The sequence below is a fragment of the Pelophylax lessonae genome (genome assembly GCF_965119305.1).
Source record: "Pelophylax lessonae genome assembly, chromosome: 7".
Lineage (NCBI taxonomy): Eukaryota > Metazoa > Chordata > Amphibia > Anura > Ranidae > Pelophylax > Pelophylax lessonae.
In genome coordinates, this window is record NC_138774.1 from 201,309,011 (window position 1) to 201,333,613 (window position 24,603).

The 24,603-nt window shown below is 41.6% G+C and overlaps 1 protein-coding gene across 1 annotated transcript in view; it reads right to left on the reverse strand.

Moving 5' to 3' along the window:
- Window positions 1–561: 561 nt before the first annotated feature.
- Window positions 562–24,603, reverse strand: part of LRSAM1 (leucine rich repeat and sterile alpha motif containing 1) — a 116,824-nt gene continuing 92,782 nt past the window's right edge. Inside the window, exons 19-26 of the mRNA XM_082263002.1 lie at window positions 23,645–23,725; window positions 19,429–19,524; window positions 13,420–13,518; window positions 11,898–12,029; window positions 3,588–3,660; window positions 2,929–3,068; window positions 691–1,469; window positions 562–659 (exon numbers count right to left, since the gene is read on the reverse strand). Coding sequence (XP_082119128.1) covers window positions 1,344–1,469; window positions 2,929–3,068; window positions 3,588–3,660; window positions 11,898–12,029; window positions 13,420–13,518; window positions 19,429–19,524; window positions 23,645–23,725 — 747 coding nt within the window. The 3' untranslated portion in view covers window positions 562–659; window positions 691–1,343. The remainder of the gene's footprint in view (window positions 660–690; window positions 1,470–2,928; window positions 3,069–3,587; window positions 3,661–11,897; window positions 12,030–13,419; window positions 13,519–19,428; window positions 19,525–23,644; window positions 23,726–24,603) is intronic.

Below are 24,603 nucleotides of genomic sequence, written 5' to 3' on the forward strand. Positions count from 1 at the left end.
CTCAGCCTATTACAGCTGTGCTGGCAGTGGGAAGAGACCTTTTCTTGGTCCTACCCCATTCTAAATAAAAAGAGTTTTCAAGGAGAGAAGTGGAGAAAATCTGTTAAAGGGCGTTCCCAAAAAACTGTAAATCCTATACCTGTCACCTCCCAGGCTGCAATTTTACAAAACCAGGGAAAAACTTTTCATTTTCAAACCAGCACTGGAAAAATGTTAACTGGAATGGACTTGCTGCTGCTTCCTTGTGGTGTGGTGTGGTGGGTGACTTGTTCGGGAAAATTGGCTCAGTGGACAAAATGGCTGCTCTGGAAGCTCTACTACATACACAGGCAGAGGCCTAGAATGACAGCCTGCAGCAGCTGTGGGTCACTCTGCATCATCATACACTGAATAAATAAAACTACATTTATGTACACCAACATAAAAATAACATTATCAAGCAAAATAACTTTCTCACATCCCACTAAATATTCCTGCATACAAATAAACAGGGATATAGGTAAATTACTGCACTGGGTAACTTTGCTATTGGCCAGCAACCAGATTATTCATATTGCTCTTAAACAGCTTCCATTTGATTTTGACAATGGAACATAGAACCCTTAGGGGGAATATCGTTAAAGGTTCCATCCACACAAAATGAAAATAGACATAAATACCTACGGATTCCTTTACCAAAGACATAAATACATAAGGTTTCCTTTAACAATTTAGGAGCTAGCTGGGGTGTTAAACCGCCTGACAATTTCTGGCATCTGCTGCTATTAGTGAGATGGCCATGCTGAGTTCCCAGGTCCACAGATTATATACCCATTCTAAGGGGCTCCCACCATCCCTGCTGGGTTTTTATTTATATTAAATTAAGGAGAATGTAACAGGAGGCTCTGGAGCACAATGATGGGCAAGAATACACAAAACTCCCAGGTAGACAGGAAGAGAGTTGGGAATTTTGCTGGGGGGATCTCACTGATGGAGTGTCCAAGACCATAAAAAAAAGCCAGGGATCTAACTCAGTCCATCAAGCTCCACCAGAAACGAAAATATCACATTCACGAGTCTTGACACACAAGAGACTCAGCACAGCATAAGTGCAATCAAAGTGGACACACACAGTGTTGTGATACAGCAGACCTCCACGGGGGTAAGCATAGAGTAAAAATTAACGGACATATTATGAATGGACTGATGGTTGTACGCAGTACTGGTCTATAGCGTATATAATTCACAGAGTAAGCAGGAAATATCACAGACAAATACTCAGCAGCTTTAATTTTTCCAAGTCTTGCTCCTTCATGGCTTTCATATCCAGCAGCCGTGGCTTCCTCACCCTTCCAAGGCTTCTTTTAGGTGCTGTGGTAGATCCTGATGCGCTGGGCAATATCGCTTCGGCACAGTGGGCAGGCATGGAGGGCATCTCCACAGTTGGTGCAGCAACAAACATGACCGCAGGGAATGAATATTGACTGGGCCTGAAACAGGAACATCACTCATGGTTACAACAGATGCATTAGCATTTAAAGTTTTACTAAACCCAGGAGCCTGCATTTACTATATCTGGTCTCCCACAGTACACAGAACATGGAAATGCAATAATTTCAGTAAATATAAACTGCTAAATACTTTTTCTCATACTTTTTATAGCAGTCTTGTGACTTCTATCAGTGTCCCCCAACCCTCTGTTTGGACAGTGCTGATTGGCCCTGTGCTGATCACATGCACCCTCCCAAGAAAAAAAAAAAAATACTCTAGCAACACACACCAAGCTGAGCATGTGCAGAGTGGCTCCACTAACTCTGCCTTATCCAGAGATGTTTTGGGGACTTTGCACGAAGGGGGGGGGGGGGGGGTGAATCTGTGCATACAGGATCAAACAGCCTTTTTACACAATGCAGAGGATTAACCACTTAGGTTCCACAGTGAGTACAACAAGCATGCTTTACTGCATATACAGACAAATTTTACAGGTGGGTTTAGTAACACTTTAGGGAAAAATTTTGTGGATGTGGTCCTTGTACAGTTTATTGATTCTTTTAGGCTTATTTAAAACCCAATTCTATTTAAAGCATTTTTTTAATATTGTGCATAAGCTAGAGAAAGGTTAAACCTTAGTCACATTTTAAATGCTGCCTGTGTCTGTCCCTTCACAGGATTATGAGTCACAGCACAAACCCGAGATTCAACTGGTAAAACATTTTACTAATCGGACCTCCACGAAAATTTAATTCAATACCTCTGCTCTATAGCTTGCAGAATGGCTCATGAAAAGCAGAGCAGAGAGGGCAGACAATTTATTCTGGGAGCTAAGTTTTTGGGGTTTCAAATTTGTGTACATGTACCTAGAAACTAGAGCCATGGGAATATTGTAAAGGGTTTTTTCTCCATGGTTGAAGTTTGCTCTCTGTAGAGAGTTAGAGGCATGTCATGTCCCAGATACAAATAGTAAACAGTGGGGGTCTTCCTAGAAAGCACATGTACTCTAACAAACAAATTGCTGTACAGGAGGAGAGTGAGAACAGTAGACGGTGAGATTGTTTCACAGAAGGGCTCAGACAGACTTACCTGTATTCTTTTTTTTCCCACTTATGTACTGATACAATTGTTGTATGTGGCTTGTACTTTACATTGACATGCACTATCGCAGTGATGGCGAACCTTGGCACCCCAGATGTGTTGGAACTACATTTCCCATGATGCTCAACTACACTGCAGAGTGTATGAGCATCATAGGAAACGTAGTTCCAAAACAACTGGAGTGCCAAAGTTTGCCATCACTGCATTATCTGCAGTATCAGTAAGGTCAGTATCAGTGAGTGGGAGGCAGGTTTCAAGAGGACCTATCACAGGGACGTTTTCACAAACAAAAACTTTATGGTTCTTCTGCTGCAGTAATATCATTTCTAAATGCTGTTCTGTATATTCAGGACCTACCTCTCGCTCCATGCAGACCACACACTCCGAGTTGCTGTTTGCCACATCAGGTAAGAGGTCAGGGGGCGCTGTTGGGCTCAGATCGCTAGCAGCTGGACTGCTGGGCTCTGGCTGACTAGGTGTCAGTTTGTCTAAAGAAAGTAACCACAAATATGGGTATATCAGAACAAAGTCAGACAGTTAAACATAAAATGTGGATTTACTTTGAAGAGAACCTTTGCAGTGCAAAGTAAAAGGTTCCTTTAGCACACACGTAGCTTTCCTTTGGTCCCCTGCCACTCCATTCAGCTGCCAGAAGTGAAATTCCCAGCATATATTACTATGAGTAAGCAGGTGACTCAAACCCTCCCTTTCACATCTTTTTCAGCTATAAAAGCGATCCACCTGAGAACACACAAAGATCTGAACAACGACCAGCTATAAAAGTGATCCACTGGAGAATATACAATGGTCTGAACAACGATCAGCTATAAAAGTGATCGACTAAATAAGAGACAAATCTATGATGTGAGCCTGCCAGATGACAGCTATATTTTATATACTGTATATAAATTGTCTCTGGTAAACTGCTTTAACCATATTCAGCAAAGACTTGCAATACAGGCTCAGTTTTGCCCCATAATTACATTGTTTTATGTTTACTGGAAAAAAGGCATTACCCTTTCTGTGTCTGTGAATCTCCTTGGCTCGTTCAATGATGGATATCTGCAGGCCAACTTCCTCCACTCCGATCTACAATAACAGAGAAAGTATGGTGTATTTATTTACATGTTATCTTTAATATTTGAAAGATTTATATTTATATACAGCGGTAGGAAAAAGTGGGATTTTTGACTTACCGTAAAATCAATTTCTCTGATGTTCATTAACGGACACAGCTCCTGGTCTTTTTGACCATTGGATTATACTGCCCCCTACAGGAGTAGGACTGTAGGCAGAGAAAAAAATTTGACTACGCCTATGCCAGGAGGTATACTCCCTCTCTCTGCTATGGGTACTCAGTTTTGTTACAAGCAGTGTCAGAAGTAATACAACCCCACAGAGGGGTGGGTGCTGTGTCTGTCAATGAACATCAGAGAAAATTGATTTTAGGGAAATTCAAAAATCCCATTTTCTCTTTCGTTCATTGACGGACACAGCTTCTGATCTTCTTGGTCATTGGGACGTCCCAAAGCAGTTTCAAACGTGAGGGGTGGGAACAGAAAGAAAAAAATTCCAAGGCCAAACTGTAGCCAACCAGGTAACAGGAGCTCAACTAAAACAATTGGAGCACACCTGAAAAACAATACACCCCCAAAGAGGGAACAAGCCCCCTAAACAGCAGCCTGTAAAACCTTGCGGCCAAAAGAGACATCCGTAGATGCCAACAGATCTACTTTATAAAATTTTGTGAAAGTGTGCACCAACAACCAAGTAGCCACCTTGCACACCTGCGTTATTGACACCCAATTACGAAAGGCCAAAAAAGCACTGAGCGCCCGCGTACAGTGCGCCTTCACAGGGAAAGGAGGAACCTGACCCTTAATCGAATAGGCCTGAGTCACCGTTTGTGTGATCCATCTAAATATGGTCGCAGAAGAAGCAGATTGTCCTTTTTGAGGCTCATCTGTTAGCACAAATAGTGAGTTTGACTTTCAAAAAGACTCTGTAGCTGCCAGGTACACCCGAATAGCCCGAACCAAATCCAGGGAATGCAACGCAATTTCCTTAGGATGTTTTGGCATGGGACACAGGGAAGGAAACACAATGTCCTCTTTTAGATGGAAATCAGAGACCACCTTTGGAAGAAACAACGAACAGGGGCGCAGAACCACCTTATCTTTGTGGAACACCAAATAAGAAGAGTGACAAGACAACACCGCCAACTCCGACACCCTGCATGCAGAGGTGAAAGCCACCAAAAAAGCCACCTTCTGGGATAGCGTAAGCAGGGGAATCTCCCGAATATTTTCAAAGGGAGTCTTCTGTAGAGCTGAAAGCACCAAGCTGAGATCCCAAGGCAGTAGTAGGGACCACACTGGTGGAGTCAAATGTCAAAACCCTCAATGAAAGTACGCACCAGGGGGTGCGTGGCCAAGGGTCGTTGAAAGAAGACAACCAAGGCGACACCTGACCCTTAATTGTACTCAAGGCCAATTTCGGCTCAACCCCCCCCCCCCCCATTGAAGGAAGGTCAAGACCCGAGCCACCGAAAAAGAGTGAGGGTGAACACCAAGCGACTCACACCACGAAATGTACCGCTTTCTACAATGGTAGATCTTCCTAGCCTTCAGTAATGTGGAAATCACCGACTCAGCACCTGGCTTTCAACAGCCAAGCCATCAAAGCCAGGGACTATAAAGTAGGATGGGACAGCAGATCCTCCCTGAGAGGTACTCTCCAAGGGGCGTCAGCGACCAGCCGCACCAGGTCGGCGTACCAAGACCAGCGAGGCCAATCCAGGGCCACTAGAATGACCGGAATTCTTTCTGCCTCGATCCTGCACAAGAGTCTCGGCAGAAGTTTGAAAGGAGGGAAGGCATAAATCAGACGATACTGGTCCCAGGGGGCCACCAGCATGTCTTTGGTATCCGCTAGCGGATCCTGTGACCGGCCCACAAACTTGTGCACCTTCCTGTTGAGCTGAGACGCCAACAGATTCACCTCGGGGTGCCCCACCTGAGGCACAGCTGATGAAACACCTCAGGATAAAGGGACCACTTCCCTTGGTCCAACGCCTGCTGACTGAGATAATCTGCCTGCCAATTTTTCCACTCCTGGGATGTGTATGGCGGAGAGGGTCAGAACTAAACGTTCTGCCCACCGAAGAATGCTGGCTACCTCCAGAGCTGTCAATACACTCCTTGTTCCATCCTGGTGATTGACATAAGCCACGGCCGTGGCACTGTCTGATTGGATTCGCACCGTATACCCCTGAAGGTGATCCGTCCAGTGATTCAGACACAGCCTGATTGCTGGGAGTTCTAGGACACTGATTGGGAGTCTGGACTCTTCCAGTGTCTAAACTCTCTGGGCAGAGTTCCGACCCAGGACACCTCCCCACCCGGACAGACTGGCATCCTTGGTGACCACTGTCCAATACAGGGGGAGAAAAGATTTTCCCTGGCGAAGAACTGGAGAGCCAAGCCACCAGATCAGAGACCCTTTTGTTTTTCGGCTCAGCCGGATTTGATTGTCCAGAGACTTCAGACACTTGTCCCATTTGGCCAAGATCTCCCTTTGCAGGGACCTCGTATGGAACTGTGCAAATGCAACTGCCACAAAGGTAGAAATCATCAGGCCCAGCACGCTCATGCAAGTCCGGAGGGACAACCACCTGCTGGACAGCAAGAGAGGAATCGCAGCATGCAACTTCTGGAGTTTGTCCAGAGGCTAAAGCAGAGTCAAGAGTCAGACCCAGATAGTCCAGTTTTGTGGAAGGAACCAGAGCAGACTTCTGAAAATCCAGAAGCCAGCCAAACTCCCTCAGAGTCCGTATAGTGATTTCCACATTGTCCATCAGAGCAGTAGGAGACTCTGCTCGTAAAAGAAGGTCATCCAGGTAGACCAGCACTGTGATTCCTCACTGACATAATGGCAGCACCAGAACCAACACCTTTGTGAAGACCCGATTCGCAGAGGTGAGACCAAAGGGGAACGCCACAAACTGATAATGCTCCTCTCCCATGGCAAAGAGGAGGAAGCGTTGGTGACAGACACATATTGGAATGTGTAAGTAAGCGTCCTTGATTTCGATAAAGGCAAGGAAATCCCCCTGATGCAAGGATGCCACCACCATGCAAACAGACTCCATTCTGAACTTCTGTACCCACACAAAGCAGTTCAGGGCCTTGAGATCTTGCACCACCCCGAAGAGGGCTTGCAGTCGGCCCAGGGACAGACGCACATTGGAAGGAAAGCACCTCTCCGGAGGGCAAGAACGTAACTCGATCTTGTAGCCGGACCGTACTTGTCTTGCACCAAGGAGGTCCACGGGTCTGGAAACCAGCGAAGACGTCCCCCACCCCAGGCAAAAGTAAGGGCACACTTTCATGCAAAGGGAACCTTGTCTGCGTGTTTGGAGAAACCCGCTTTTGACTTGCCAGACCGAGTTCAGCCGACCCTGAGGGATGGAAAAAACTTCCTGTGAGCCAAGAAGGACGGGCCACATGTGCGACGAGGTTCCTTACCCTTACTAGCCTTCCTAGAAAGGTGCTCTTCCCCCGTGAGACTCTTAATGATGTCATCCGGGGTAGCTCCAAACAGGCAATCTCCTTGAAAAGGAAGATCAGTTAAGGCTTTTTTTTTTTTTTTTTTTTTTTTTTTTAGAGATCTTGTCCGCAGACCAACATTTGAGCCAAAACATTTGAACAAAACAAAACAAAAACATTTGAACAAAAAATAGGCATGAAGTCCTTTTTAAAAAAAGAACAAAAATACAAAAACCCAAAAAGAACAAAAACAGCCAACAACCAGAATCATAATGCGATATACCAATGAACATCACAGGATACAAAACATCTTGAAGAAACACTGGTCCATCTTAACCGAAGATCCAAATCTAAAAAACCTAGTTCCAGAAAACCCTCCAATAACATTCAGGAAGTCAGGCTCTATAAAAGAAAAAAACTCGTACATAGCAAGTATAAAGAAGGTGCAAGAAAGGACCCGTGCAAGGACAAGGGAACCTTCCCTTGTGGAAGCTGTGCACAATGTCGGGTAATCGTAAGATGCACTTCAAAAATACTACCTAACGGTGAACTCTTTAAACCGAAACATTTTGCAAATTGCAAGACGAGGGGTGTAGTTTATCTCATGCAGTGTGAGTGTGGATCCTTCTATGTAGGAAAAACTAAAACAAGAGTTTGGAACAAGAATCAATAAACATATGAACAGCATGGAAATTGGCAACTACTACCTCCCCTTGGGAAGACATGTAGCATCCATTCACAAATACAAAATGCCAAGAGTTACTTTCATGGCCCTAGACAGGATTCATGTCCCAAAAAGAGGTGGCGATTAGAACAAGATGCTGCTCCAACTTGAAATGAGATGGATAAAACATTTAAAAGCCACCACTTTTCCAGGTTTAAACGAAACAGAAAGTTTTCATCCCTTTCTGCAAGGATTCACTTCCGGGAAAACGGATTAGACGAAAACACCAATTATCTACCCCATTACTATATAAAAAACTCATGGGACTTCAAGATCCAAACTACTATCCTCACCGAAAAAAGAGAATATACCTTTCTAGAAATCATGGCACCCACCCCCTTTAATCCAACACCCCTACAAATTTGAAAAACCTCCAATTCCTCTGCACAAATAAAAAAACCCCATTTGGGTAGCAATATTCTATAATGAGATGCTAACCCAATTCCAATAAATGTCCATCGCACAAACCAAGTCCCCCCCAAAGAACTAAAAACATCAATATACCACAATGTGATGTAACCCCACTCTACCCCTGTCTGCATGCTCCCATGACAGATTTTGTGTCTCTTTGTCATTTCTGACTTTGCAAATATTACTGCTGTAAAAACTTATTTTAAATGCAAAAACATTTATTTTGTTTTTTCAAGAAAGTTTGTTTGTGTTTATATATCTTATATCTCTGTACAAATGCCAATCCCTCTGCATGGAAAATAAGCCTCCCTCAGACATATCCTTGTATTCCTGCACCCGGAACACAAAGCCCCAGCAGCAACCAAACTGGGGCATTTTGGAGTAAAGGAGGACACTCTCCATCTTTTTTCCTCCCCCTGGGTCCCTTTTAGGCATCCAGCTCCTTAAACTGTGTCGGCGGCGCTACATACACTCACGGCCGTCAATCTCTGCCTAGATGCGCGCGCAACACACATCGCGCATGCGTAGTGAGGTAAGAGATACGTGACGGCCGCAACAACAAAGATCCCGATGCGCAGTACTGCGCATGCGCGGAGGGTATATAATGCCGGGAAACGAAGCAGTACGCCAGTCCCTTCCAGGAGAAGGAGACGTGCAGACCTGCAGATGCGCTGCTGTAACCAGTAACCAAACCAAGCTGTCTATGTAAGTCTTTCTCCCTTTGATTTGAACACCACAAACAGAATTCCTTAATACACTTTTAAAGGAACATTTACTTCTGATTGAATGGTTTCCACATATATAAAATATTTTTTCTCTCTATAGTATACACTTTATGGTATCAATGACAGTGTTTGAAAAAAACTTTTGACCAGAAATACGAAAACTCATAGAAGCACTCCAAACTGCTTCCTTTCAGTTTGTAAAAACTATATAAATACAAAGAAAAATAGATACCATTTTGAACCTCAATTTTTAACCACTATATTACTCTTAGAAGCAGCCACTCTAGTTCCTGTCGCAGGAAACAGGATAGGAGGAAAAAGGTCTCCATGCGCGGAAAGGCAAATAAGAAAATGTAAGTTTTTCTATGTAAACACCACCCCAACGGAAATATTGCTTTCCTTGGAAGAGTAGGTGTATTAAAATAATTCTTCTTTGTTACAACTACAGATACGGTGATATCCTTGACAAAGGCTGCCAAGCCGAAATGCGTCGGATATTGCGGATGTTCTCTCTGTCCCAATAACTTGTAATCAAGTCCGGTGAACAGAGAAATACATTCATACAAATCACCAAAGTCACTATTTTCACTGTAAAATTCAACTCTTTACCACCTCTTCACACTACAGGGCCTATAGCCCTACACACAGATGTGTACTGTTTTAAATGTACAATAAATTGTTTTATTCAATATAAAACTACTTCAAATCTTTGCATAAAAAATCCCAAACTCCTTCCTGGCTTGAGGCACCAGAAACTCTCTTTATTAACCTACCAGGGATGTTGGCAAAACACATAATTAAGGCATTTAGAGAACCCTAAAAACCTATACAGTTTCAGCAGACACAGGAGGCATTCTCCCACTGACAGAATCCTAGATCCCCATTTCCTCCACATACTGTAAGCTTTTCAGACTTTTAGCATTTCTTTCCTTTATGAGGCTGCTAAACTACTAAAATTAATCACATGTAAATTTTAAAGCATTATTATCTGGAGTTTGACTTCAATTTGTTAGTGCATTAACCACTCACCGCCCATTGGACATCCTGGACTTTGAGTGGTGATAGCTTCTCTGCTTCCCTGTACAGTAAAAACAATCATAGCGGCTGTTCAGCCACTTGATTGTTTACACAGTTGAGGGGAGGGGGGCAAGTGCTTCTATCAGCTCGCCCGTGTGATCGGTGAGCCAAAGAATGAATCCGCCGCCACCGGGAGTTTACCATAGAGCTGACCGAGAACCAGATGAACCCCAACCAGCTCTATGACTCTCGGAGGCCAGGCGCGACGTTAGGGCATCATTTCCGGCACCGTCAGATGTAAACACTGCCGTGTGTTCGGCTGGAAAGCCTGAGGTCCTTTTTTTATTTTTTTATTTCAGGCTTTCCAGCCTAGAAGTGAGATGTGGGGTCTGATAGACCCCAGACCTCTCTGTAAAGAGGACCTGTCATGCCCTATTCCTATTACAAGAGATGTTTACATTCCTTGTAATAGGAATAAAAGTGATCAAGTAAAAAATTTAAAGATAAAGTGTAAAAAATAAAAATAAAACAAACACTGAAGAAAAACAAAATTTAAAGCTGCCCCACCCCCGCGTGCTCGCTCGCAGAAGCAAACACATACGTACATCTTGTCTGTATATGTAAACAGCGTTCAAACCACACATGTGAGTTATCGCTGCAATCGTTAGAGCAAGAGCAATAATTCTAGCATAAGACCGCCTCTAACTCTAAAAAAGTAGCCTGTAAAGATTTGTAAAGCATAGACTAAGGGGATTTTTAAGCACTGAAGTTTGGCGCCATTCCACGAGTGTGCGCAATTTTAAAGCGTGACATGTTAGGTATCTATTTACTTGGCGTAACATTATCTTTCACAATATACAAAACAATTGTGCTAACTTTGTTTATTTTTTTTTTTTAATTCATGAAAGTTTTTTTTTTTTTTTTTACAAAATCACGTTTCAAAAATTGCTGCGCAAATACCATGTGACATAAAAAGTTGCAACAATCTCCATTTTATTCCCTAGGGTCTCTGCTAAAAAAAACATATATAATGTTTAGGGGTTCTGAGTAATTTTCTAGAAAAAAAAAGTTATGATTTTTACATATAGGAGAGGAGTGCCAGAATTGGCTTAGGCTGGAAGTGGTTAAATCTGTTAGTACACTTAACGCTCCCCTCCACCCAGACTGACAATGTTGCTGTCCAAATCTGCTCCCTGTGCTCCAGTGTTAATTTTTACATCAAATTTCGATTTAACCACCCAATCCAATTCAAGTACAAAGAGATCTTTTAAGTGGCAAGAACAGAGGTACTGTGGCCAGAACTTCTTTGGGAAGATTTCCCTTCGCTTTCTGTCCTGAAGAGATTGGTCACCAGAATAGAACATTAAGTCACAGCAATAAAAAAAGATGGAGGTTCTAAACTTTCTATACTCTACACCAGGGCTCTCCAAACCTTCTAAACAAAGGGTCAGTTTACTGTCCTTCAGACTTTAGGGGAGCCGGCCAGTAGGAGTAGAAAATGGTATTGTGTCAGTGGGAGAAATAGTGGTTCATTGTTGATAGAAGTGGGAGAAAAAAAGCCCCATCATTGGCGTCAGTGGAAGAAATACTACCCATCATTGGTGTCAGTGGGAGTAAACAATGCCCAATCATTAGTTTTAGTTGGAGGAATAGTAGCTTATTGTTGGTATGAGTGGGAGGAATGGTGCCCCATCATTGATGTCAGGTGGAGGGAAACTGTCCCAGGGGCTGGATAAATACAGGTAAAGGGCTGCCTCTGGCCCCTGGGCCCGAGGCAGCCTCACAGTTTGGAGACCACTGCTCAACATCAATCCAAAAAAAGGAAAAAAAAGTCTAGCTAGAGTTTAACTTCATTATCAATAGAGATGTCAGATAGAATCTGTGCTCTTAAATGTCCTTTACCTTCTTAAGGTCAGAAGGAACCATCTTCTCCAACATTTCCAAGGAGAAACGATGATGAGCAAATATAGGAAGATACTTCTCTGCAGAAAGGTCTCTCAGAAGATTCACCAGTTCCTCTTCAAGTCCTTCCTCCTGTAAAACAACCACAAGCATCTAGAGCAGTGTTTTTCTTGTTTGTTTTTTTTCTGTTCAACCATTGGGTTGAACAAAAAAAAAAATACCCTCAGATATCCCTACGTCAACCCAAGCCATATTGATGCAGGGATGCATTTCTGACAGTGGGGACCCCCCCCCCCCTTCAACCATAATATACAGATAAACACTGCAACCATTGGCTGCATGCACTGATCGAATGCAAGTTTTCCAGCATGACCGGTCATTAACCACTTAAGCCCCGGAAGATTTTACCCCCTTCCTGACCAGGGGGTATTTTGCGATTCGGCACTGCGTGACTTTAACGGACAATTGCGCGGTCGTGCGACGCTGTACCTAAACGAATTTGACGTCCTTTTTTTCCCACAAACAGAGCTTTCTTTTGGTGGTATTTGATCACCTGTGCGATTTTTTGATCACGCGCTATAAACAAAAAAAGAGCGTCAATTTTGCAAAAATAACAATATTTTTCACATTTTTTATATGAAATTCCCAAAAAAAAAAAAAAAAGTAAAAATCAAAATTTTTTAACATTTTCGGCCAATTTGTTTTATGCTACATATGTTTGGTAAAAAAAAAAATAATTCGCAAAAAGCGTATTTTGATTGGTTTGCGCAAAAGTTATCGCGTTTACTAACAAAGGGAAAGATTTTTGTCATTTTTGTTGTTTTTTTTTTTTAACGCGTAATGGCGGCGATCTGCGATTTTTTTTGCGGTACTGCGACATTGCGGCGGACAGATCGGACCCTTGACTGATATTTTTGACACTTTTGGGGTTACCAGTGACATTTCTACAGTAATCAGTGCTATATATATATGCACTGTTACTGTAAAAATACACTGGCAGTGAAGGGGTTAACTTTATTTGAGAGGGAGGGGCTGTGTGTGTCCCTAGGGGCGTGATTCTAACTGTGATTGGCTGTGGCTTCAGCTGTATGAACGGTGATCAACGGTTCTACATAGTAGAACCGTATGATCATCTCTCATACACAGGGGAGAATGACAGGCAGCTTGTTTACACAAGCTGCCTGCCTTTCTCCCTCTCCCCCGACGATCGCAGAGTGACCGGCGGACATCGGGTCCGCTGGTCACACGCGTGGGGGGGGGGGCGCGCGCTCGCTCCCCAGACCCTCCCGGGCTAGTGACGTACCGATACGTCACTCTGCCTGTGAGGGGCTGACCGCCGCAGTATATAGTCGTGCGGCGGACGGCAAGTGGTTAAACTGGCTTCTGCTGAACAGACCAGGGTACACACATATCAAACGTCGTCTGGTTCACTCTAAACTGGACGATTTTCTGTACATGTATACTCAGCTTTAGTTTCAAAGCTTACTGAAAAATATGCAATCAGTATAAAAAGACAACCTACCTGGAGCCGGAGGGACAGAGGCTTCTGGTTCAATAACCGTTGATATTGAATCAACCAGTAGTTCTCTTGCTTGGCTTCACTCTTTGCATCCAACTCCAACTAAGTGAAGGCATAAACAGATTTCAAAATTGGAAAGTCACATGAAACATTAAAAAGCAAAAGTCTAGCTTTCCTATGTCCTCCTACCCCAGCCCTCCCTCCTCCACTTAAAAAAAAAGTGGTTTCCAAGGGTCCTCTGGCCAGTCTGATGGCATTACAGGTCATTCCTCGTATACTGCAGTGGAAATCCTTACTGCTGCATTGAAATGTGCTTAAGTAATAACGTGTAAGAGCCATTTATGTAGTACAGTTCACCCCATGTTGCTTTTCTAATACCACCCCATAGGGTGGGTACAGGATAGCATGGGCTGAGAAGAAGTAGGTTGCATGACGCTGGCCATTCATTCAACCTGGAAGGCTGAGGAAATTGAGTGGTGGAAAAGAAGTGCTGCAGAGATCAGCTCCAGATAGAATGTACATATTGCAGCAAAAGCTTTTTTTCTTTTCTTTATTTTTTTTTAATTGGCAAATTATTTGTTTATTTCTTTTTAACTGTAGTTCACAACTTAAAGTGTTTGTAAAGCTTGAATTTAGAAAAACAGCAAACATGTCATAATTACCTGCTCTGTGTTTTGCACCACAGAGCAGTTTGGATCCTCCTCTTCTCCTGTCCCCTGCTGGTAGTTCTGGCTCCCCCCCCCCCCCAACCCAGTGCCCCTTTCGGAAGCTGCCACTTGTGCATTCTTGATCCCCAATTACGCTGTTTGCATCTATTCAGACAGACAGCCCTGCTCGGCCTTGACCCTGCTGACAGGTTTTTGATGGTCAATGGCTCCCACTGCTCTCAGCCAAACCTGTCAGAGTTGGGAGAGGGGAGAGGAGCTGCTGCAGATGTTCACAGCGCTGGACCGAGATCACATTCAGGTGTGAATTTAGCTGGGCTGGGGGGCACTATTAAAAGGTATTTTACCCTAATGCAGAGAATGCATTAAGGTAAAAAAAAAAAAAAAACTTTTACCTTTAGAACCACTTCAACAAGCTGGGCTGCATGATATAGCATAATAATACTATAAAGGGCTGCAGTTATGCAGTTATACAAAAAACGCTATGATCAGAATACAAAAAATACATAAACAGAAAAAGATTCTAGGAAACATCACATTTTCACAATGAATTATAATGTGCTGGGGATTATTCAAACTTGCACAAGTTCAACACTAATAATAATGCTGGAGAAAATTTCAAGACACTCATGTGTAGGATTATAGATTGAGATACAGTCTCACCTATACAAAAAGGTCAGTACATTTTATGGGACCTCTTTAAATTGGTATTAAACCCTAAATCAAAAATGTAATATATTGCAGCTTAACAATCAGATGTGGTGGCTGCATTAGTTTCCTTTAGTTTTTTAGGTGCGTTTTTTCCCTCAGTTTTCTCCTGCTGATCTAGCAAGTAACACACCTCCTGTATTAGTGTGCCTCCACTCTGGATGAAAGGGACACACTCGGCAACACTGGACAGCAGCACTGTCAGTCCGAAGGGAGTGTACAATTTATTAACAGATTTAAATACACTAACAAATTGAAGCCAATCTGAAGGGAGTGTATGAACCACTTCGCGCAAACAGATGTTTATGGCGCCAATTTCAAAAAAGTGCAAGTATTTAAAAATGCAGATTTCGGCGTTTTGAATACTTTGAATTGCAGTGAAGGGGTCTGGGGTCTTTTAGACCCCAGATCCCTCCATAAAGAGGACCTGTCACTGCCTATTACTGCCACGAGTTATGTTTACATTCCTTGTGACAGCAATAAAAGTGTTCAGATTTATTTTTTTAAAAAAACAGTGTTAAAAATAAAAAATAAAATAAAAAAAATAGTAAAAAATTATTTTTAAAGCGCCCCCTGTCCTCGTGCACGAAAGCAAATGCATACGCAAGTCGCGTTCTGTAACTCTAAACTGGTAATCGTTAAAAGGTTTTAAAGCGTTGCCTATGGAGATTTTTAAGTACCGTAGTTTGTTGCCATTCCATGAGTTTGCGCAATTTTAAAACATAACTTGTTAGTATCTATTTACTCGGCGTGACGACATTTTTCACAATATACAAAAAAAAAATTGGGCAAACTTTACGGTTTAGTTTTTTTTTTTGATATTCGGTGAAATGTATTTTTTCCAAAAAATTGCGTTTGAAAGGCCGCTGCGTAAATACCGGGTGACAAAAAATACTGCAACGACCGCCATTTTATTCTCCAGAGTCTTTGCTTAAAAAAAAAAAAAAATTATATATAATGTTTGTGGGTTCTAAGTGATTTTCTAGCAAAAAATACTGATTTTAACTTGTAACCAACATGCCAGAAATAGGCCTGGTTCTTACGTGATTAACAGATTTAAATACACTAATAAACTGAAGCCAAACTCCAGCTAATACTTCATAAGCAGTTACTGCAGTGTTTTTTTTTGGGGGGGGGGTGATAAAAGTTTTACATAAATAAAAGCTTATCTTTTTTTTGCGGCCCTGTCAGTTTCAAATGGTTTGTCTAATCCATATAACTGCTACATCTGCAGTATCATGTTTGTTTGTTTTTTTTTGGAAAGAAAGCCTAAAAAAGAAACCTTAGCCACTTCATCTAAGAATTAGCAAAGCATTTTTTTTTCTGCATCAATTGCTTTAGGGTTTAATACTGCTTTACATTAAACACAACCAAGTAGGAACAGAGCAAGAAATGTTAGTATTGTGGAGTTTTTGAGGTGCAAGCTTTTGAGTTGTCATCTTTATCCATTATTTACTCCCTATTCACGGACCTAGAAAAATCATGCATACAGTCAAATGACAGGGCACCTTAGGAGATGCTGTGGTCTACGTGGCGCTATGCTCAACAAAAAATGAAGGTGTAAAGAGTCATTCAACTCTGTGATCTTTTTATACAAGGCAGTAGCGTCTGTGTGCCACAAATCCACAAAAGCATCCTCCACATTACTATCCTGACAGCCTCCCTTTAAATTATATTAAAAATGTATACTATGTAGATCTGCAATCTATACATACTTTTCTTTTCTAAGTGATAGATTTTCCCCACGTTCCCCTTCTGCCTTTTATTTACATTTATTTTTTGTAGGAAGGCTTTATATTTTGTAAATAACCCACAAGTAGGTTTTTCAGTAATGTTTATTCCTCTGGGGTGTGTAAACCATGTGACCACCACACCTTTATTACCCATCTATCCCTTCTCAAGTAAAGCATTGCTTCTTGACCGGTCACTGGGCCCATGCACTTTGGGTAGTTACAGACTTGAAGCAAATGGGAATTTTTTCCAGAGTAAAAAAAAAAGGCACGTGCACCATGGCCCATGACACACCATAAAATAAAAGCTAGGTGGATCCTAATAAAGTCTTAGAAAAATAAAAAAAATTGGATGCTGGAAAATAGGGTTAAATAGAGTCAAATTAGGAATTTTGACTTCCCTTTAAATTCCATATCTTGGAGTACAGAACAGGACACAGGACTTGTATTCATAGACCATGGATTATATGCAGGCTACCTTTAGGTGAGTGGACAAAAAAACCTACTAGGGCTGTCCCTAGTGCACACAAAAACTCCACCCACTCTGAAAGAATTCCGTTTTTTTTTTTTTAACAAACAATAAGGAGAAATCAAGACGGAGAGGAGAAGCCTGTGTCCGGTACCGTACACCACATCCGGTGTTCCCCACCTTTGACAGAGCATTAAGACAATCTTGGGGGTGGCGAACCATTCCCTTGAGTCCAGGTGTTGGCAACTCAGGAAGTCTACTTGATAATTTCCACTCCCAGTATGTAGATGGCTTAAAAAGTTGGAACATTGCTCGTCCGCATAGGAAAGATTTAAGCCTGACTTTTGGTTTCCTCGTGATAGTTTATGTAGGCCATAGCCTTAGCGTTGTCCAACTTCACCATTACTGGATGACATGTAGGAGAGGTATCCAGTGTAGGAGAGTCAGTCTTTTCACTCCCAGGTCTAGAATACTGATGGGAAGCATGGGCTCCTGTGGGGACCAGGTACCCTGAACAGGTAGGGAATTGTAGATCTCGCCCCAGCCAAACAGGCTAGAGTCTGTTGTTACCACCTTACAATGAAAAAGGGAGGAACAATTTCTTAGATTCTAGGACTGAACAGGAAATCCAACATTCCAGGTCTGCCTGCATTTGGGGTAAAGCTGGCAGATTGGAGAGCAGGAACTGAGGAGATATAGGGATAGAAATTCTATTTTGTATCCCCTGGAAATGACCTGTGTGTGCAGAGGAAAAGTCTTTCTAGACTTTGCTAGTGGTTTAGTACCCATAGGAGTATGTTTTAGCTGAGGAGATTACAGTGCTTTAGACAAAGGCAAGTATGCACCGCATTAATAAGTGAGCTTACATAACATGACCTGAAGCTTTAGCTTGTGCTTCATAACATGCAGAAGGTGAAATAGCCTCTGCAGGATCCTCTCCTCTGCAGGATCTTCTTCTGCATCCATCTCAACTTCTTCAATATCTTCCTCGAAGAGGTTAGGAGGACTAGGGTCATAGCCCTGCATAAAGTGGTGTAGAGGCAGAAGAGGGCTTTTGGGCCAAGGAGAGCAAAGGCTCTAGAAGGGCAGAGAGTTTCCCAAAGAAATCAGACATAGTTGTAGTAAAATCTGCCTTATTCAGACCATCTGTTGCATCCCTGAGAGGGAGCTAAAGTTAAGCAGCCTATTCATTAGTCAACCCCCTGGTTGAATGAAACAAAATGACGCGATTCCTCCATCCACACAGGTAGATAGGGGAATCCTTCCTGTTGACGTATTGTTTTCTGACTGCTGGCTACAGCCAGCAGCACTGATCGATCAGTTAAAACCTGACAGGGTGACTGTACAGAAGTTGATCAGTGTGGGCAGGTGCCAAGTCCTACTGGAAAACAAGTTCAGCATCTCCATAAAGCTGGTCAGCAGAGTGAAGCATAAGGTGCTCTAGAATTTCCTGGTAGAGGGCTGCGATCATTTTGGACCAAATAAAACACAGTGGACCAACACCAGCAGATGACATTGATCCCCAAATCATCACGGACTGTGGAATATTTTGCATTTCATTTGGAAATCAAGGTCCCAGAGTCTGGAGGAAGAGTGGAGAGGCACGGACTCCAAGATGCATGAGATCCAGTGTGAAGTTTCCACAGTCAGTGATGATTTGGGGAGCCATGTCACCTACTGGTGTTGGTCCACTGAGTTTTATCAAGTCCAAAGTCAGCGCAGCCCTCTACCAAGAAATTCTTAAACACTTCATGCTTCCCTCTGCTGACCAGCTTTATGGAGATGCTGATTTCATTTTTCAGCAGGACCTGGCACCTGCCCACACTGCAAAAGTACCAATACCTGGTTTAATGATCATGGTATCACTGTGCTTGATTGGCCAGAAAACCTGTTTGACCTAAACCCCATAGAGAATCTGTGGGGTATTGCCAAGAGGAAGATGAGAGACACCAGACCCAACAATGCAGTCGAGCTGAAAGCCACTTTAGAACCTGGGCTTCCATAACACCTCAGCAGAGCCACAGGCTGATCACCTCCATGCCACGCAGCATTGATGCAGTAATTTATGCAAAAGAAGCCCTGACCAAGTATTGATGCATACTATACTGTACATGAACATACTTTTCAGTAAGCCAACATTTCTGTATTGAAAACTTTTTTTTATTTTTTTTCGGTCTTATGTAATATTCTAGTTTTCGGAGATACTGAATTTTGGGTTTTCACTAGCTGTAAACCATAATCTTTAAAATTAAAAGAAATAAATGCTTGAAATATATCACTCTGTGTGTAACGCATCTATGTAAATAATAGGAGTTTAACTTTTTGAATTGAATTACTGAAATAAATTTACATTTTGATGATATTCAAATTTTATGTGATGCACCTGTAATTCCCAAAAATCCCCAATCTGAATTGTGAAGTAGATACTCTTTGCACTCACCAGCACGGACAACAATTCTTCTTCCCTCTGTTTCTTGTCCTTCAGCAACTGCTGCAGGAGTTCACTTAAGGCTCTCCGCTGCTCCGAGATGACCTCCTGAGTTAATGAGAATATTGTCAGCTGATAGAAAACAATAATGATAGATGTCCAAGGTGAGGGTAATCTAAAGGGGGTGAATTGGTTTCTTTAAGGGGTATATGACAAATGGGCTCCAGACACAGCAATTACTACACAGATAACGACCCTTGTGTATGAAAAGAGTTTTAAATAAGCAAGTGTTCATGTTTCCTCTAGCAACTGAGATAGCCAGAACACTTTCCTTTACTAAACCTTATATACAAAAGCTCCAATTTCAAAATGCTTCTAACCTGCCAACAACAAATACAAGGGTGGTGATGGAAGAGTATGATCTATGGAAAGGGATAAGCAAAGCCTGGATATTTCTTGCTGGACTGGAAAAAATGGTGCAAAAAATAAACAAAATAGCAATGAAATAATCCTTTACTTTTCTTCAACCCTAACAATGTATATTATTGTATGTGTGGAATATGAACAGAGCTGGTCTAAAGGTGGATACAAGAGGCTATCCTTGGTTTTTGTGGCTTATAACAGGCATAAAGACATATAAAATGATTAAACTCTTTATAGTATAAAAAGGAAGAAATGAGATTGGGCTTAAAAATACCCTTCAGAAACTTTGCAGTCAACCAGAGGTCTTCATTAAAGGCTTTTTTCCCCCCAGTGAATAGAAGATGAATTCTGATTTTACCTAGAGTGCCACCTGTGGGTAAATCCTCATACTACAGCCCATAATTTAAAAAATAACAGTCTGTATTTTAGGTACAGATAAAGGTGTGAGGATTAAAAAAACGCTCTGGGGTTCATTTACTAAAGGCAAATAGACTGCAGTTGAACTAATTTCCCCAGAGCTTCCCCAAGTGCGCAGTCTGTTTGCCTTTAGTAAATCAACCCCTCTGTGTTCCTTCACAAAAAAAAATAAAAAAATACTAATCTTATTTTATATTGTAATCTTAAATGGAACATCCCTTAAATCAAATACTCCTTATAAGTATTTGAGATTTGTTTTAAACATAATTGAACATAGGCCATGGGAATGGATGAGACCACCAGAGGATGCAGAATTTTAATACATTTCACAAACCTTCTGTTACGGCTTTAGAAGGAGAATTTTAACAAAACATGCCAGAACTACTAAATCCAGAGAGACAGAACATTAAACACAGACACGAGACATTTCTAGGGTTTAAAGATCAAGACATAAAAATTCAGCAAAACAAATTTGCTAGATAGAAGAAAACCAACATTTTAGGGGAAAACACATAACATTATTTATAGGTTGCATTCTCAGTGATGTCACTGGTCTCTAATGAATGGAAAAGTTGTATCATCAATGATGTCACTGGTCTCTAATGAATGGATAGATTGTATGATCAATGATGTCACTGGTCTCTAATGAATGGATAGGTTGTATTATTTTTATTAATGATATCAATGGTCTCCAATGAATGGAAAGGTTGTATTATCAGTGTTGTCCCTGATCCCTAATGAACAGATAGGTTGTATTATCAGTGATGTCACTGGTCTCTAATGAATTAATAGGTTGTATTGTCAGTGATGTCACTGGTCTCTAATGAATTAATAGGTTGTATTGTCAGTGATGTCACTGGTCTCTAATGAATGGATATGTTGTATTATCTGTGATGTCAATAATCTATAATGAATGGATAGGTTGCATTCTAAGTGTTGTCATTGGTCTTGAATGAATGAATAGGTTAAATAATTAGTGATGTTACTGGTCTCTAATGAATGGATAGGTTGCATTCTCAGTGTTGTCACTGGTCTCTAATGAATGGATAGGTCATATATGAGTGATGTCACTGGTTTCTAATAAGTGGATAGGTTGCATTCTCAGTGATGTCACTGGTCTCCAATGAATAGATAGGTTGTATTATCAGTAATGTCACTGGTCTCTAATGAATGGAAATGTTGTATCATCAGTGATGTCACTTGTCTCTACTGAATGGATAAGTCGAATTATCAGTGATGTCACTGGTCTCTAATGAATGGATAGGTTATTTTATCAGTGATATCACTGATTTCCAATGAATGAATAGGTTGTAGTATCAGTGATGTCAATGGTTTCTAATGAATGGATAGGTTGTGTTCTCAGTGATGTCATTGGTCTCTAATCAATAGATAGATTGCATTATCTGTGATGTCACCAGTCTCTAGTGAATGAATAGGGTGCATTTTCAGTGATGTTGCCAGTCTCTATTAAATGCAGAGGTTACTTCTAAGCAATATCAACAATCTCTAGTGAATGGATAGGCTGCATTCTCAGGGATATCAACGGGCCTTAGCAAATGTGTAGGCTACATTCTCAGTGATGTCATTAGTCTATATTGAATCGATAGGCTGCCTTCTTAGAAAAGAAAATGACTGAATGTCATCAGTCTCTATTGAATGTATAATATGCTTTCTCAGTGATGCCTATAGGGAATAAATAGGCTGCATTCTCAGTGAGATCACTGGTCCATAACAAATGATAGGCTGCATTCTCACACCAGATTTAAAAAAAAAAACTGTAATTAAAGAATGACCCCAACACCACTAAATTAAATAATCTTGGTTACAAATCCCCAAAAACAATCACAGACAGAACCCAAAGCTCCTAGGTAGCACAGAATTCACACATCACTCTCCAGAACAGGAGCATACATAAAACACAAATAAAGACAGACACTCAAGACAAAACTTGTGGACAGACTGTTGACGAAGAAAAACAAGAAAAATGAATATTCCTGAACAGATGGTTTGTGCAAACATGCATATTTATAAGAGATTTGAGCTATGATGGTTACTTGTATACAATGATTCCACTGGTTCCTCATTCATCCAAACAAAAAAGTATTTCACTGTCACATGTACAGGCAAGGCAGCCAATCTGTGCTCTGAACCAGTACTTTACCTATGAACTAACTGTAGCAGCAGTTCCATGATGGTTCAAAAATAAATACTGGTTCAAAAACAAAATAGAAGACTTCCCTCTTCCCTGAAAATCTTTTGATGACTTGTTTACATCACTGATAAAACCTCTCCTAATTTTGACTAAAAAAAATAACATCCAAAGAACAGTCCATTCGTAACTGACTGGTGATTAAAGTAGTTCTCTAGAACAACCGCAATTTCGGTCTTCTGATTCCTAAAGGTGGTCTTTTCTTCGACTTACAACTCTTAGCTGATTAACCTAAACTGGAGAGCCCATGTCTTTATGGTGTCAATGCCCAACTCTGAAACCAACTATGCTAAGAGAGAAGAGAGGAGATGCTGCTATTGATACGAAACTGAACTATGGCAGGGACCAGTCGGATTTTGATCCATGTATAGGCAGGGTGGTTGTACAGAAGTCGATCGGTAGATTCTATACGACCGCCCTGTCTATGGCAGGGACCAGTCGGATTTTGATCCATGTATGGGCAGGGTGGTTGTACAGAAGTCGATCGGTAGATTCTATACGACCGCCCTGTCTATGGCAGGGACCAGTCGGATTTTGATCCATGTATGGGCAGGGTGGTTGTACAGAAGTCGATCGGTAGATTCTATACAACCGCCCTGTCTGATTTTTGCCTCTCAATCAGTGCATCCAACTATAGCGGGTAATGCTAATCTTTGTATTCTGATGGTGGGGAAGTCATTGTCAGGCTAAAATAGTTCACTGGGGAGGATTCCCACATCAAGTGTATTGATGGGGGAGTCGAGTCAGTTTATTTTGTTTAACCCGCTGGTTTAATGAAAAAAAAAAAAAATATTCATGTATGGGCTGCTTAACAAATAGCTCATGTTAGCAAGGCTGGTGTCAGATAAGGGCTCAGACTTCAAACAGCTCCCCAGCAGATGTTAATGAGACTTCCTGGAAATAGTCTCTGATAAAAATGCATCTTCAAAACCTATAACATTCTCTACAGATATAATCACTTGGGAAGCCTGCCTATCATCCCACTGTCTGCTCAAAGATTTACGGTGCTCAAAAGGTTATGGGCACACAAATTGCTGACATTATGGCCCAGTTAACGGACAAGTGGAATATGTGGGTCATCAAAAAATCCCACCTACCAATCAACAAATGGCTTAACAAGACAAACAGGAAACCTGCAGGTTTTCCATTTCGGAAGGACGCGGGGAGGTAACCACATACCTGAAGTGCCTCTGTGTCCAGATCTTGCCTCTTTACCTCCAGCTGAGTCAGATGCATTAACTCAGCTTCTATTAATAATATCTAGACAGAAGATGAAATAGGAGGGATTGGATAAATAAAATCTCACTTTTATAAGCTATCTGAGCTGCCGTAGCAAAGCCAGGGGGACATCAAGGGAGAGACATCTGCGGCAGCCAAAAGGTTAGTTTTTTTGCTGTATTAAAAGGAAGTGCAGTACATGCATTGGATCTACATTGTACGCAGAAAACAAATCACATATATTATTAAGGCAGGCTACCAATAAACTGCCAAATGTGAAGTTATTATGTTACTGTAATTTACAAGAGATTCAAAATTATAAGTTCGAAGTGGAAAAGGAACCCCAAACAAAACAAAAAAAAATAAATTCTGAAAAGACTGAGGGTGGGTTTGATTCTCTGTCAGGTGTTTATTACAGCCTGTGTCCAATTTGGGAGAAATGCACGTTCTTCTTGTCCTGGTGACCACACGTACTGCTGCAAGTTGAATTTACCACCTCCTTCTCTACAGTGCATACTCCACACTGCATTCTAATAAGTGTTCCCTAGGGAGGCCACTGGTACTGATCAGCCCCAAAATAATTTTTTAATAGAAATATTAGTACAACGCATTTCAGAGAGGGAGAACAGTAAGTTCAACTGACAGTAAGTCCCTGAGAGTTACCAGGATAGGAAGTGAGAATAAATCTTCCCACACACGCAGCTTTAAAAACATGACATTGGTTCTAACCCTTCTCTACTCAATATGTAAAGCAGCAGTTTGGAGTAGAGTTCTACTTTAAGAATGGAATAGAATCACATGATTGCACTTAAAACGTAAGAATCCACCAGTAAAAAATAACATGCATTTAAATTCCATGAAACCACAGAGGTGCACGTGTCATACGAGTCAGGCAACTTGTTTAAAATAAGGACTGAAGA